The sequence below is a fragment of the Adiantum capillus-veneris genome, chromosome 14 (assembly GCF_014529385.1).
Source record: "Adiantum capillus-veneris isolate H3 chromosome 14, ASM1452938v2, whole genome shotgun sequence".
Classification (NCBI taxonomy): domain Eukaryota; kingdom Viridiplantae; phylum Streptophyta; class Polypodiopsida; order Polypodiales; family Pteridaceae; genus Adiantum; species Adiantum capillus-veneris.
Window position 1 is genome coordinate 60,697,816 of NC_140944.1, and position 16,312 is coordinate 60,714,127.

Sequence of the window (16,312 nt, forward strand, 5' to 3'; positions counted from 1 at the left end):
GCTATTGCAAGTAGACAAGAGTTCCATGTTTGCACAAAGAACCTTGAGGTACAATACCACTATGTTAGGGAGAGTCTCTTCTAAAAAGGTCAAGTCTTGCTTACGTATCTGAGTAGGGTTTTGCATTTTGAATATTTTAATCGAGCATTACACATCTAAGACAAGGAGACACTCTTTCCCCTTAAGTAGAGGAGGTTTCTTTCTCTTCACAATCAAGAAAAGAACTTCTCGACACCAAGTTCTTGGACGAGACTTGGACACACAGTGTTGTGTGCCATTGAGCTTCTTAGAGAGGATTTGTATATGCAAGCTTACAACCTTGCAAACAAGTCTTATCTTCATTGGTAAACTCGACCCTAAACATGTTGAAGAGGTGAAGAGAATCTGCATAGATACAAGAAATTGTTTTGAGTTGTAGCATATGAACTACCCGGCGCATCCATAAAGTCAAACATCTTAATCAAGGATGAATAGAATTAAGACAATCAAAATTTGTAGTGATGGCTTGATAGTGAATATTGTGTTCCAAATGCCCATATCAAGTCTTCAGCAATATATACGATGGATAGAATTAAGACAATAAAAGACGTATAAGTGATGGTTTGATAGTGAATAGTGTGTTCAAAATGCCCATACCAATTCCTCACCAATTCTATGAAAATATATATTGCCACATGTTTATGGGTTGCTATTTCTAGAAGAGCCCTTGGTAGCCTAAGAGGATATTTTGGTTCTGCTTGGAAATTCATTTATCTCATGGCAGAGAGAGAAGCATCTCGATGCGATCACAGTGTATGGTGAAAATGAGTACAAAGTAGTTGTCGTAGTGATCATTAAGGCAGGCTATTGCAAGTAGCCAAGATGGCCATGTTTGCACAAAGAACCTTGAGGTACAATATCATTATGTTAGGGAGAGTCTTTTTAAAAAGGACTTGGTGTCTTGCTTACGTATCTGAGTAGGGTTTTGCAATTTGAATATTTTAATAGAGCGTTACACATCTAAGACAAGGAGACACTCTTTCCCCTTACCCTAGACATGCTCAACAGGTGGAGAGAAAATCTCCATAGATACAAGCATTTGTTTTGAGTTGTAGCATATGAACTACCAGGTTCATCCATAAAGGGTCCATTGTGCCTTGAGAGTTTTCTTAGTGAGATCTTTGGCTTTGATATGATAAGGGCAATTATGAGTTTCAAAAGTACATTTCATTTCATTTTGGGTTAAAATTCTTCATTGTTTGTTATTTTTACGTTGGCACGATTCAAAGATTGACTCGTTCGCTTAAAAGGCAAATTCACATCAAAAAGAGAGTACGCAAACTATTGTGATTTAATGAGTCCATGAAACATGGATTTGTCAACTTCCATCGAAGCAAAGGAGGCATTTTCGATTAAGAAGGGGCAACAACAAATGTTTCAAAGAAAGGGAGATGATGCTTAAAAGGAAAGTTGGGACACCAAACAATGCTTCAGCTCTAGCTCTAGCAAGACTTGTTGATGACAGCTCCGCAAAGTCTTGGGTTCCCTGGCAGGAAGCTGCAAAGAAATTGTGATGGTTGTGAGAATTTTGTCAGAGGAAGGGAAAAGAGAGAGAGAGAGAGAGAGAGAGAGAGAGAGAGACCTGTCACTAGAGAACCTTGAGAAGGAGCCCCCTGTAGGAATAGGACCGGACAAATCGTTGTTGAACAAGTGCCTGCACATGATTGAATAGTCAGGCGTCAACATGTGCATGCGTGCGCCAATATTTTAAGGTGGTGTGCAACGATGCTCAATATGGTAACTCCAGAGACTAACGGAGAAGAGGGATGGTATGATCTGTACTACTCACAGAAGCTGGAGGTTGGGAAGAAGGGTGAGTTGAGGGGGGATGGAGCCCGTGAGGCGATTGTTGAACAAGTTGAGTGCAAAGAGTGAAGTGACCTGCCCAAGCTCCCCCGGAATGGAGCCACTTAAGGAGTTATCTTCGAGCGAGCTGCCAATATAATCACAAAACGTTGACATCAACACTCTCTCTCTCTCTCTCTCTCTCTCTCTCTCTCTCTCTCTCACACACAGTACACACAAGTTAAGAGTTTTGCTTACAGATCTCGGAGCGAATGGAGGTCCGCCAAGCGCGGGGAGATGGTTCCCGAGAGTCCGGAGAGACCAAGGTTTCTACGTGCAGCAAAAACGCAGCGGTTAGAGATGAGAGAGAGAGAGAGAGAGAGAGACTAGAGAGAGGAGAGTTGGACGTTAGTACTGTTGTTAGAGGCTTACATGCTCTGGACGTTGTTGTTGGCATCGCAGGTGACGTGGAACCAGGTGCAGGGGTCGACGGAGGAGGGATCCCAGGAAGCGAGGGCACCCTGCGGGTCTTGTAGCCCATTCTTGAAGGCGATGAGGGCGTCCACTGCATGCATTAAGAGAAAAACCAGCGTTAACAGCAATATTCAGAGTCAGTACTAATCATAAGACGTACCTTGGACGTTGAAGCCTTGCGCAGAAGCGCCATGGGGCGCTGCCAATAACAACGTCGTCATAGCTACCACTACTGCCGCTAGCTGCTGGTGCACAAGTACAGGGCTCATCTTCGCCTTTGGCTGGCCAAGACGCTTGTGGCAAGGAAAAAGATTTATAATGGAAATGCTGGACTCGGCTGTTATATAGAGGTCTTCGCCCCGCGAATCGAGTGCATTGAGGGCTAAAGGCCGATGCCACATCGTTATTCAATTAGCACCCCTTAATTACCATCCACCCCCTTAACTTTCACTTCCTCCTTGTGATGTGTGCTACCATGTGATCTGTTCTCAAATTCCCACCTTGAGTACCTAAGAGTGCAATCAATCTAGGTGGCTACCAATCAAGTAGAAAGACAGCCCAAGCATGCACCATGAACATCATGGGAACACTCTATAAAATCTATCCATTTGGCTTTAGAAAACCCTTTTATTGTGTACTCTACACGTGATACCATACAGTAACTCTTAGTGAATATCCCATGGGTAATCCACACGATGCTCTTTGTGATGGCTAGTAACCCTATGGTCTTAGGGCCATAGGGAGCTCTTTCTGTAAGCTAGAAACCCTATGGCCTTAACACTAGTCCTGTAAAAAATTAACCACTTTTGTGGTTTTTTGAAACTTTTGTAAAAAAAATCTCAACACTATGTTAGTTATCTAAACAGAAAATGGTTTCAGGAAATTATGATCAACACTCATATGAGTTGATAAAAAATAGTACAGAGCTAAAGAAAAGTCTAAAGGTGTCTTTCCATTGCCATCTTCTACAACTAATTTGTGCGAATGGACAAAAATTTTCTATTTTCTTTTGAAAGTAAATCAAATCATTATTACGCAGGCCCAAACATGTTGAAAATCCCTTAATAAGTATGTGATAGATGTACCAAGCTCTTTTAACCTATATACAAAGACTGCCGATATTTTTTACTTCTCTAAGTTAAGTGTTGAAGTGAAATTCTACGTAAAATTTATTAATTTTAGAAAAGTAAATTTTTATTTTTGAGATTTTTATGTAAATTGTGTATTTAGAAACCTTTTTCATATCTTGAACCCATAATTAAGAAGTTTCATGAAATTTGATGTCATATACAAAAATTATGTTTCATTTACTAAAATCATGATGTGAACCATTTTTGTGGCTTCAGCTAGTTTTATGGCTCACTACAAGTGTTTTGTTAAGGGCATAGGGATCTCTTTGTGTAAGCTAAAAACCCTATGGGCCACATGGTGCTCTTTTTGTTAGATACAAACACTATGGATTAAGGCCACATGGTGGTCTATTTGTTAGCTAGAAACACTATGTCCCTAAGGCCACATAGTGCTCTTTCTGTTAGCGAAAAACTCTATGACCCTAAGGCCACAGGGTGCTCTTTTTGTTAGCTAAAAACTCTATGTACATAAAGCCACATGGTGATCTTTGTGTTAGTTAGAAACCCTATGGCCCTAAAGCCACAGGGTGTTGTTTGTGTAAGCTAGAAACCTTATGGCCCCAAGGCCACAGCTTTGTGATGGCTAGAGACCCTAAGGCCATAGGGTGATCTTTGTGATGGGTAGATAACCCTAGCCATCACAAATAGCACCATGTGGCCTTAGGGCCATAGGGTTTCTAGAAATTACAAAAAGCACCCTATGGCCCTAAGCCCATATGGTGCTCTTTGTGATTTCTAGAAACCCTATGGCCCTAAGGCCATAGATGCTCTTTGTGATGGCTAGTAACCCTATGGCCTTAGGGCCATAGGGAGCTCTTTGTGTAAGCTAGAAATTTTATGGCCTTAAAGCCATACAGAGCTCTTTGTATAAGCTAGAAATCCTATGGCGCTAAGTCCACATGGTGCTCTTTTTGCTAGCTAGAAACCCTGTGTTTCAAAGGCCACAGGGTTCTCTTTGTGTTAGCTATAAACCCTATAGCCCTACGGCCATAGGGTGCTCTTTGTATTAGCTAGAAACTCTATGGCCATAAGGTCACAGGGTTCCCTGTGGCCATAGGGTGCTCTTTGTGATGGTCACAAATTCCTATGGACCTAAGGCCACAGGGTTTCCTAAGGCCATAGGGTGGTCTTTGTGATGACCACAAATCCTATGGCCCTAAGGCCTTAGGGTGCTCTTTGTGATGGCTAGTATCCCTATCTCCCTAAGGCCACATGGAGCTCTTATTGTTAGCTAGAAACCCAATAGCCCTTAGGCCACAAGGTGCCCTAAGGCTATAAATGTGCTCTTTGTGATGGCTAGAAACCCTATGGCCCTAAGACCACATGGTGCTCTTTGTGATGGCTAGTAACCCTATGGCCCTAAGGCCACATGGAGCTCTTTGTGTAAGATATAAACCCGCCGATGGCCCCAAGGACACATGGTGCTCTTTGTGGTGGTTAGAAACCCTATGGCCCTAAGGCCACATGGTGCTCTTTGTGATGGCTAGTAACCCTCTGGCCCTAAGGCCACACGGAGCTCTTGGTTAAGCTAGAAATCATATAGCCCTAAGTCCATAGGGTGCTCTTTTTGTTAGTTAGAAACCATATGACCCTAAGACCATAGGGTGATTTTGTGTAATCTAGAAACCATATGGACATAAGGCCACAGTGTGCTCTTTGTGAACGCTAAAAGCCCTATTGTCCTAAATCCATAGGGTGCTCTTTGTAAAAGAAACTCTATGGCCCTAAGTCCACAAGGTGCTCATTTTGTTAGCTAGAAAACCTATGGCCACAAGGCTAGACGGTGATTTTTGTGTTAGCTAGAAACCCTATGGCCATAGGGTGCTCTTTGTCTTAGCTAGAAACACTATGGCCCTAAGGCCACATGATGCTCTTTGTGTAAGAAACCATATGGCCCTAAGGCGACATGGTGTTCTTTGTGTAAGAAACCCTATGGCTCTAGGTCCACATGGTGCTCTTTTTGTTAGCTTAAAAAATTATCGCCCTAAGGCCACATGTTTCTCTTTTTGTTAGCTAGAAAAACTATGGCCCTAAGGCCACAGGGTGCTCTTTGTGTAAGAAACCCTATGGCCCTAAGGCCACATGGTGCTCTTTGTGTAAGAACCCCTATGGCTCTAAGTCCACATGGTGCTCTTTGTGTAAGAAAATCATTGGCTCTAAGTCCACATGGGGCTCTTTTTATTAACTTAAAACATTATGGCCTTAAGACCACAGGGTTCTCTTTTTGTTAGCTAGAAGATCTATGGCCCTACAGCCACAGGTTGCCTTAGGTCCATAGGGTGGTTAGAAACCTTATGGCCCAAAAGCGACACGGTGCCTTAGGGCCATAGGTTGGTCATTGTGATGGATATAAACTCTATGTCCTTAAGGCCATAGGGTGTCTTAGGGCTATAAACTCTATGGCCTTAATGACACAGGGTGCTCTTTGTGATGGCTAGTATTTCTAATTAACAAAAAGAGCACCGTGTGGCCCTTAGGGCCATAGGATGCTCTTTGTGATGGCTAGAAACCCGATGGCCCTAAGGTCAGTTAGCTAGAAAGCCTATGGCCATAAGGCCACAGAGTGTTTTTTGTGTTAGTTAGAAACGTTATGGTCTTAAGGCCACAAGGTGCACTTTTTGTATTAGCTAGAAACCATCTGGCCCTAAGGCCATAGTGTGCTCTTTGTATAATCTAAAAACCCTATGCTAGTAGGAATCTCTCTATGCTCTATATTGACATCCTATGGCCCCAAAGACATAAGGTTCCTTTTATGTTTAGAAGATACCCTTCATGATGGTTTTTGACAACCTATGGGCCAAGGGCCATAGGGTCCCCTCTGTGCTAGTAATAACCTCTATATGCTCTATATTGGCATCCTATGGCCCCAAGGCCACAAGGTGCCCTCTATGTATTGAAGAGACCCTTCATGATCCTTTTTTGGCAACCTAAATTAGCACCTTTTGGCTTGAAGGCCATAGGATCCCCTCTATGCTAAGTAAGAAGGTCCTCTCTATGCTCTATATTGGCACCTTGTGGCCTGAAGGCCATAGGGTCCCCTATATGCTACTAAGAATCTCTCTATGCTCTATATTGGCACCAAGGCCACAAGGTGCCCTCTATGCTTTGAAGAAATCCTTCATGATCATTTTTTGGCAACCTATGGCCCATAGGCCATAGCTCTCTATGCCACTAAAAAGCTAGTAAGAACCCTTCATGATTGTTTTTTGGCAACCTATGGCCTTCAGACCTTGGGGTCCCCTCTAGCTAGTAAGAACCTCTCTATACTCTATATTGACACCCTGTGGCGTAAAGGCCATAAGGTCCCCTCTATGTTAGTAAGAACCTTTCTATACTCTATGCTCTATATTGGCATCCTATGACCCCAAGGTCACAAGGTGCCCTCTATGTTTTGAAGAAACCCTTCATGATCGTTTTCTGGCAATTTAAGACCCTAGGGCCATAGGGTGCTCTCTATGCTAGTAAAAAGCACTATTTGCTCTATATTGGCACCCTATGGCCTGAAGGCTATAGGATCCCCTGTATGCTAGTAAGAACCTCTCCATGCTCTACATTGAGATCATATGGCCCCAAAGCCACAAGGTGGCCTTTATGTTTTGAAGAAACCCTTCATGATGGTTATTTGGCAGCTTATGGCCCCAGGGCCATAGGGTGTTCTCTATGTCAGTATAAAACACTTTTTCTCTATATTGAGGAGACCTTGTGGGCTGAAGGCCATAGGGCCCCCTCTATGCTGGTAAGAGCCTCTGTTTACTCTACGTTGTCACCCTGTGGCCTGAAGGCCATAGGGTTCCCTCTATGCTAGTAAGAAGCTCTCTATGCTCTATACTCTATGCTATATGCTTTATGCTCTATATTGATATCCTATGGCCCCAGGGCCACAAGGTGCCCTCATTGTTTCCAAAAAACCCTCATTGTTTTGGCAACCTATGGCCCCAGAGCCATAAGTTGCTCTCTATGTTGATATAAAGCACTATTTGCTCTATATTGGCACCCTAAGGCCTGAAGGCCATAGGATCCCCTTTATGTTAGTAAGAACCTCTCTATGCTCTATATTGACGTCATATGGCCCCAAGGGCCACAAGGTGCCCTCTATGTTTTCAATTTAAAGAGACCCTTCATGATGGACTTTTGACAACCAATTGCCCTAGGGCCATAGGGTGCTCTATATGCCAGTAAAAAACACTATTTGCTCTATATTGGCACCATGTGGCTTGAAGGCCATAGGGTCCCCTCTATTCTAGTGAGAACCTCTCCATGCTCTATATTGGCACCCTTTTGCATGAAGGTCATAGGGTCCGCTCTATGCTAGTAAGAATCTCTCTATGCTCTATATGGTACCCTGTAGCCTGAAGGCCATGGGATCCCCTCTATGCTAGTAAGAACCTCTCTATGCTCTATATTGGCATCCTATGGCCCCAAGGCCACAAGGTGCCCTCTATGTTTTGAAAAAACCCTTCATGAGGGTTTTTTGGCAACCCATGGCCGAGGGTGCTCTCTTTATGGCCGTAGGGTTTGTTGTATACTAGGGAAAACTCTCCATGCTCTATCTTGGCATCTTATGTCCGTTGTCCTCTATGCTAATAAGAAACCATCATTGCTCTATGTTGTACTCTCACCTAATACACTATCTTTGGATAGTTTATGGGACCTTGGAAACCTTTACCTAATCAGGCTTTTCCTACTACTAGCCCAGTAATGGAGATTGCCTCTCAACTCAATTAAGTATTTTCTCTCCCATGTATTGGATGAAAAAGCTTTTAATTTTCCTACTAATTTGTGGAGCAAGCTGGCCGATATTAAGTTGGAACAACATACCCACCACCCCTACAAATAAACACCAACCAACCCCCCCCCCCCCCCACTCTTAAACCCTCGTGGGAACTTAGTCCATATGGCTCTCTGATGGTATGATGGGTTTGGACATGATGGATTACACCACATTCATTACAAGCGGGCAGGGTAATTTTTTTTGTGTACCTTTTACATGGTAAGTTTTCTCAATTTCTCTCTCTCCTATTGCTTTACGGCAACAAGGTGTCATCCTCCATGCCAATAATTTAAAAAAAAACTAAATGCTCTACATTGACACCCTATGGCTCAGGGCCCAGGTGTCCTCTATGCTACTAAAACCCCCTCTATGCTCTATGTTGTCACCCTACGGCCCCAGGGCCACAAGGTGTCTCTCTCTCTCTCTCTCTCTCTCTCTCTCTCTCTCTCTCTCTCTCTCTCTCTCTCTCTCTCTCTCTCTCTCTCTCTCTCTCTCTCTCTCTCTCTCTCTCTCACGGATATAAATTGTTTATTTGACCTAATTACCTCTCTTCCTCTCCTCCCTCTCTCTCTCAGCTTCCTCTTCTCTATTTGTCTCTCTTCCTCTCCTTTCTCTCTCACTCCAAATAACTATTTTTTCTCTCTCTTCTCATCTCTCCCAATTCATATAACAGGCAGTCCCTTGTCAATTTTGGACGCAAATATATGTTGGTTTACCTGCAACATCGTCATTCAGGCACCCCCCACCACATCTCCTCTTTCTATGACCTCTCTCACACCAACAAAAAGTGTACAGTACGAAGGTTAGTTCTTTACTGTTCTATTGTTTTACTATTTTTTTAAAAGAGAGAGGTAAATAAATGTACAAAGAATGATTGAGCTTACCTGGGAGCGGTGTCATGAGGCACTATCGTGTTTGGAAGAGAGACGCAGGGAGGGAGAGAGAAGACGGAAGAGGCTTTGCCGTAGGACGTTGCACGTGTGAGAGAGAGGCTCAGGGAGGTTTGATGTTGTGAGGTGTTGCACGCTTGAGAGGAGGCACATGGAGGGCGGCTATTCGTTCGGCAAAGGGAATCGTGAGGCACTGTTTGTTTGGGAGAAGAGGCGCAGCAAGGGCAACAAAGGGGCGTTGTTCGTTTGAGAGAGAGGCACTTCAAGGCATAGGGAGGGCACACGATAGAGGTGGCGCAATGGAGGCGTTTGGGAGAGGCGCAGGGAGGGAGGGCATTTGTGGGAGGCGCAGGGAGCGCGCAGGGAGTGTTGGTGCACGAGAGAGATAGCACAGTAGAATTTTGAAAAGAGAGAGAGAGAGAGAGAGAGAGAGAGAGAGAGAGAGAGAGAGAGAGAGAGATAACGTAAATTAATTTTGAATTTGAAATTTTAAATTTAAACTTTCCGCTCTTCTTTATTTTGAATTTTGAAGGGTTTAGAATCGTTTTCTTAAGGGGAGAGTCATACTAGTGGATTTTGTCAGTGTCCGTATCTTCTCGCTACGTGTGGAATGATACCCGTGGTTGAAATCACCGTCCTATGGCCTTGAGGCCATAGAATATATACCCATGGGGCACTATATGTTTTGTGTTGAATAAATATACATCATATGGTCTTACGACATTTTTGACACTACATGGGTTGTGTCATGACAATTATATATACATCCTATAGCCTCAGGGCCATATGGCACTATATATAGTTATTTCATGATGGATATATATATATTCTATGGCCTCAAGGCCATAGGGCACTATATGTAGTTGCACCATATAGTGCCCCATGGGTATATATTCTATGGCCTTGAGGCCATAGAATATATACCCATCATGAGACAACGACATATAGTGCCCAATGGCCCTCAAGCCATAGGATGTATATTTACTCAACACAAACCACCTGCATAAAACTTCCTATGGCCCTAAGTCCATAGGATAAATACATACTCATCATGAACCACCTACATATAGCATCATATGGCCCTAAGTCCATAGGATTCTATATACCCATCATGAAACAACCACATATAGTGCCCTATGTATATATATTCATCATGAAACACCTACATATATACTCACAATGAAATGACTTTGTGATGGTTTTCTTAACAAATATTTGTTGAAACCTTCTTGCAAGTATGGAATTTAATCAAGGTGATAGAGTATGCATGTTTGTAGCCACACAAAAGGTTGCCCTTGGGAGTGTACGTGAGACAAACCCAAATGCATATTGCTCAGGCATGCTTTGGGGAAGGCAATGTATCAATGTCAGTTGATTTGTGTTTTTAGAAGAAAGCACTCATTCCATTCCCAACAATGGATGCATTGACAATGGGAGATACTTTTCACAGTATTGTGAAATGGAGTATTGGATTGCTACAACATATGAATGAGATACAAAATGAAGGGTCTGGAAGGATACAAAGGTTCAACTTTGGGATGAAAGCAAAACACATGTAGTAGATGAAGGGGTTGTCATGTATGTGTGTCCATTTGATTCCATAAACTTTGGTGAGCTAGGTGAAGATAACATCAGTATTGGTATTGAAACATCCTATGCTTGTGAGGGTAGTATTTCTGCACAATGTGATGATATGCGGGATCAATCTGGTTTGTTGGCCTATCAAGAGAGTGACACAGTGGGGATGGAAAAGCATTGTTATGATATGAGGATTTGCATACTAGTGACACAATACAAGATACATGCATTGAATCAGCTCATTTGGTAGAGCCTATTTCAAAAAAACAAAAACATTGCTTTATAAATAGGAAGCCAAAAATGTCTGTGAAACCTTCTAAGAGATCAAATGAAGCATCCATATCATCTGTCCAGCTTGTTTCAACCAAAGTTGTTGTTCTATGATGTGTTTTCAATATGCCAATAGAGACAAGGTCATGGCTATGTGCAATGAATTTTGGAGACAAAGTTTGCAAAATAGAACCAACTATGTGTATGATACAATGTTGACTGCTTGGCGTGAGAACAAAACAATGAAAAAGACTTGCTATGTATTTTCTTTTAATGGCAATGAGGTGTATAGTAGAGCTTGGTACGAAATTCATGGCATTCCAAAAACTTTGTTTTATCGATTATCGTGAACAATTTGAAAATGGGGTTCGATGCTCAGTGCATGGTAATGATGGTGTCATAAGAAAAGGAAGAGACCATACAGAATGGGAAGGGCATTGATACACTCTTTTATAGATGAAAACTCAAATAAAATTCCACATAAGAGTAGAAATATGGAAGATGGTACCAGGGAAACCTTGCTTGCAATACCAAACACATACAAGCAAATAGACATCTTACATGATGTAAATAAAACACTCGAGAGTATGAGTCTCAAGCCAATGTCTAGCACTACATTCAATAGGATTTGGAGTAGGGAGTTTGCTAATGTGACCTTGTAAAAGACACGCGAGTTCTCCAAATGTGTTGTGTGTAGTCGGAAAAAGTCTCAACTAGAGTCAACAAAGGATGATGAGCTGATTTCACATTTGAAGGATGAACGCAGAATTCACATGATGCAACAACAAAGATGTAGAAATATGTACTACATGTGGTATAAGTTCTTGCAAATGCAAAAGGATAAGTATTTATGCATTATACATGATAAAATGGAGCAAAAGAAGGTAGCAATACCTAGATTGCAAGTGAACTCAAAAGACTATGCGAATGCATATCAGTTGCAAGTATCATTAACAGGTATGATAACACATGGGCATGGTCATGGGATGTATAGTCATTTCTCGTTGTATGGTCTATGGCCTTCATATCAGAATGCTACAATTGGTTCCCTTGCATTATGCTTACAGAATTTGGAAAGAACAAAAAACCATGGGCTAGGAGATTTATGCCATGATGGTATGCCATGCAGCAATGTAACATTGTTCAATGCATTGAATTCAATGACAGCTCTAGACCACCAAAACAGAATGATGAAAAAGCATGAGAGGAATGCATCAGTAGTAGTAACACCACCGTTGGCTATTGAAGGATGTATGAAAATATTGCCAACTTGCAATCAAACTCCTCTCAATGTGTTGTGGATACCATGTCCACTCCCATGTTTTGAAAATTTCCTAAGAATATTTTGCTGCAGCTAGATAATTGTGGAAGAGAGAATAGGAATCGATCTTTATTTGCATACTTATCCTTGCTAGTAGCAAAAAGTGTTTTCAAAACCATGCATTTGGGATTCTTAATGGTGGGTCATACACATGAGGACATAGATGCAATGTTTAGCAGGTTCTCAGAGAGATTACGAATAGGAATGACATACACTTTTTCACATTTGATGGAACATTTTCAAAAATGTGAAAGCTCAACTCCAGCACCATTTTTGATGACGCAAGTTCCTGACTTCAAATCCTTTGTTAAAGGGTACATGTGTGATGGACAAGATGCTCTTGTTGGACACTCTAAGCCACTTCAATTTTGTTTCTTTATGCAAGGTGAAATCCCAGTAATGCATTACAAAATTCACCCCAAAATGATCAACTGATTGGATGTCAAGGGAGTCGGGGATTGAGTTGTGGAAAAAAGATGATAAAGGGAAGCCAAAATTTCCAATAGGCTATCCAGATGTGGTTCCTATAGTAGACTATGTGAGGGATAGTCTGCTTGTTATTCAAGGGATTAAGACATATCTTGAATTCTGGAAAAGATGGACTCTACTAAAGGGAAAGGAGCACAATTCTACAAAATACATGGAGCTAGTTATTATTTATTGGCAAAAATAATTAGTGAGCTTGAACAAACAACCAATAAAAAAATTGGTGAATATACATCATTTTGTCCAAAGACTACAGGGAGTCATCGAGTGCAACAGAAGAGGAAGACACAGATGATTTTCAAGAATATGAAGAATTGAATGATCACTATGTTGGTCCTCAAAGTGCAAGGCCACAGGAAGCTTTTAGGCCTCAAATTGATGTAAGGAAAGGGTATTTTGTTCTTATGACCTGTAGATCCAGAATATTCAATATGGCTAGGAGTTGTAGAGTCAGATGTTGATGTAGACAACTCATCTCCTAACTACAAGAAAGTTTTCATTTAGTACTGGGCACCAAAACATCAAAAAAAAATCCCACAATCAAAGAACAATATGAGGATTGTTGGAAAAAGAATTGGTGCTGCAATCTTTCTGACCCAAAGCGTTGGGAGTGTGTTGATGCAATTGTGTGTTCATGGACTCCAAGGAGTGGAAGACTTCCAGAAGCAATTAAAATCCCATCCAATGTTGTGGAGAAAGCGCAAGCTAGCTTAATAGGAGAAACTGAATAGCATTTCATTTTCATATATTGTTTTTCTTGTTATTCGTGTCTATGCATGTTTTATAAAGTATCAATTAACACCAACATGAAAATAAAATTTTGGATGGGACAAAAAAACGCGTTTCTCAACACCTTTCTTACGAATCTATCTCTTTGTCTAATGTAACTCAAGTCCTTAACAAAAAACTTATCTATAACATTCCCAAATAAATGAAATTTTCCAAAACCAAATGCGAGATATGAATCCATAGGCATTCAAATCAGTCCAAAAGTTGTGGGATTTTTCCATTTCATCTAAAAGAGTGTTATATCCACTCAAATAGGCCTAGCTTGGTCAAGCCTTTTCCATCTATCAGTTGCAGTAAATACTAAAATATTTGTTGGTATTTACTGCAATTGACACTTGGAAAAGGCTTGATCAAGCTAGGCCTACGTGAACGTATATATATTTTATGTATATTTTATTATTCAAGTGCTCTTATGAGCTTTGCCCATTTATGACTGACCGGCCAATTTGTACTCACTTTGACCATTCAATAAATCTATAAAGTAAATATGTGAAAGAGTGACTAGGTATAATGTACACCTGGCTCTAATACCACTGCTACAAACGGAGGCAAGGTAGTCTTGCAAAATACCCCAAATAGCACAATGTAAACCATAAACAGATAAATTTGCATACCTGACAAATCGCACAACACATAATCCAAGATGTACACGAACAGAGAGAAATAGAGAGCAAGATATAGTATAAGAGCACGTGCGGATGCACCTCCGAGGGAGGAGTGGTACACCGGCACCGTGAGAGAGAAGAGAGGAGAAGAGAGAAGAAATACACAGGCACTGGGTGCAATCTCCCCCCATGCAAGAGTGAGCATTTCCTTATTGCACGTATTTACTTATAGATTTCTTGAATGCTAAAAAATGAGTACAAATAGGTCGGCCAGTCATAAATGGCCAAATCTCATAAAGAGCACTTAAATAATAAAATACATAAAATATATATTTGCTCACATAGGCCTAGCTTCGTCAAGCCTTTTCCACCTGTGAGCTGCCTAGCTTGGTCAAGCCTTTTCCACTTGTCAGCTGCAATAATAAATACCAATATATCAATTCCATTACATAATTGCTTAACCCATTGATAGACTTATCACTCATTTTGAAAGGACTGGGATGAATGTGAGGAATTATTCTAAAAGCTTAAGCAAGATTTGACCACAACACCAATACTAAAAGATCCAAACTGCAACAAAGTGTTCCATGTGAATGTGGATAATTTGAGTTTTTTTATTGGTTGCCACTACAAGAGGTTGTGTGCACTTGTGACGTTGTTAGCAACGGAAATACATTGGGTTTTTATACTCCCCGACGTCACTAAGACCGTCGCTAATAGCGTCGATATGGGAACGTTGCTATGAGCGTCGCTATAACCGTTGCTATATGCAGGATAAATCCCTTCACTACAGAGCTTGACCTCTAAATTCCCATATGAAGGGGCCCTTCACTGGGCGCTTAGCCTCCTCTAATAAAAACTACAAATAAAATTCTTCCCCCATATAGGGTGCCTGGCTCATTTATGTGACACATTATTACCTACTGGCGTGTGTGCACACTTTGCGCCCCACTCCCTACATCACTCTCAAGAAGCTCTCTTTGCTATGCATGTGAACCGACTGGGTATGTTGGAATTAGGGTTGCATAGAAACGCATGGTAACCAATCCCCCTTGGAGTGATGCAGTGAATGAGAGCTAGCACATGAGTAAAGAGAAGTGCCATGCCCTGAGGACATGATCAGTCCACAAAGGGGAGTAAGCCCAAAGCTTTGCGGAAAGCTTCAAGCTTCTCACGAGAAAATGCCTTTGTGAAAAGATCTACAAGGTTGTCCTGTGTTGGCACATAAGCCAAGCTAATCTCTCCTACTGAGAGCCTCTCCGTGACATAATGGTAATGCACCTCAATGTGCTTCGTGCGATCATGAAAAACTGGGTTCCTCGCAACTACCAATGCGCTCTGACTATCAATGTAGATAGTGTTGGCAGTGTCTTGTCCAACACCCAAATCAGCCATAAGACGTCTAAGCCATACACACTCAACCATAGCTGTGAAGACTGCTTTGTACTCAGTCTCACAACTCAAAGTGGCCACGGTAGGTTGATTCTTGCTCAACCATGATATGCATGAACTACCAACCATGAAACAAAAACCACTTGTGGACACTCGCGTGTCAAAACAACCAGCCCAATTTGAGTCCAAAAAAGCATGTAAGTCTGAGGGCAATGATCCCCCCTTGGGATAAAACAAGCCAAGATGTAAATTTCCACTAAGGTAGCAAAAAATCCTCTTGATAGCCTACCAATGCTTAGAGCCTAGGCTATGCATAAATCTACTGACCTATGAGACTGCAAACTGAATATCTCACCTCGTGTTGCATACATAAATGAGGTAGCCAACAGCAGTTTGGTAAAGGGTGACATCAGCAGGATCACCATCATCATGTAGACTCAACTTCAAACCTATTTCCATGGGAGTGGCAATAGGTTTGCAATCCTCAAGTCCAAACTTACATAGCAATGTCTCTATGTAACTTTTCTGACACAAGGCAATACCACCATCACACTGTTTAAACTATACACCCAAGTAATGATGCAACAGCCCCAAATCTTTCATCTTGAAAGTAGCATTTAAATCAACCTTAAATTCATCAATATGTCTCTCATTTGGTCCAGTGATCAGCAAATCATCGACATAAAGAACCACAATGAGAAGCACATCACCCTCACGCTTTACATACAATGTGCTTTCTGTTGGACTATTACGAAAGCCTCATTTGACCAAATGAGTGTCAG

The 16,312-nt window shown here is 41.6% G+C and overlaps 1 protein-coding gene across 1 annotated transcript; it reads right to left on the bottom strand.

Moving 5' to 3' along the window:
* Window positions 1-1,481: 1,481 nt before the first annotated feature.
* LOC147442468 (somatic embryogenesis receptor kinase 1-like) lies at window positions 1,482-2,567 on the bottom strand. The gene is made up of 6 exons (XM_086529666.1): window positions 2,459-2,567; window positions 2,257-2,389; window positions 2,083-2,154; window positions 1,829-1,972; window positions 1,622-1,693; window positions 1,482-1,536 (listed from the first exon to the last, which is right to left on the bottom strand). The coding sequence occupies exons 1-6, from the start codon at window positions 2,565-2,567 to the stop codon at window positions 1,482-1,484; spliced, it is 585 nt and encodes a 194-aa protein (XP_086385792.1).
* Window positions 2,568-16,312: the final 13,745 nt, after the last annotated feature.

What these genes read in the sequence shown, in the direction of transcription:
- LOC147442468 (XM_086529666.1), bottom strand. Translation starts at nt 2,567, where the DNA reads ATGAGCCCTGTACTTGTGCACCAGCAGCTAGCGGCAGTAGTGGTAGCT. An exon ending in GCAAGGCTTCAACGTCCAAG is followed by an intron (nt 2,390 to 2,458) that starts GTACGTCTTATG and finishes TAATGCATGCAG; the next exon opens with TGGACGCCCTCATCGCCTTC. An exon ending in AACAACAACGTCCAGAGCAT is followed by an intron (nt 2,155 to 2,256) that starts GTAAGCCTCTAA and finishes TGCTGCACGTAG; the next exon opens with AAACCTTGGTCTCTCCGGAC.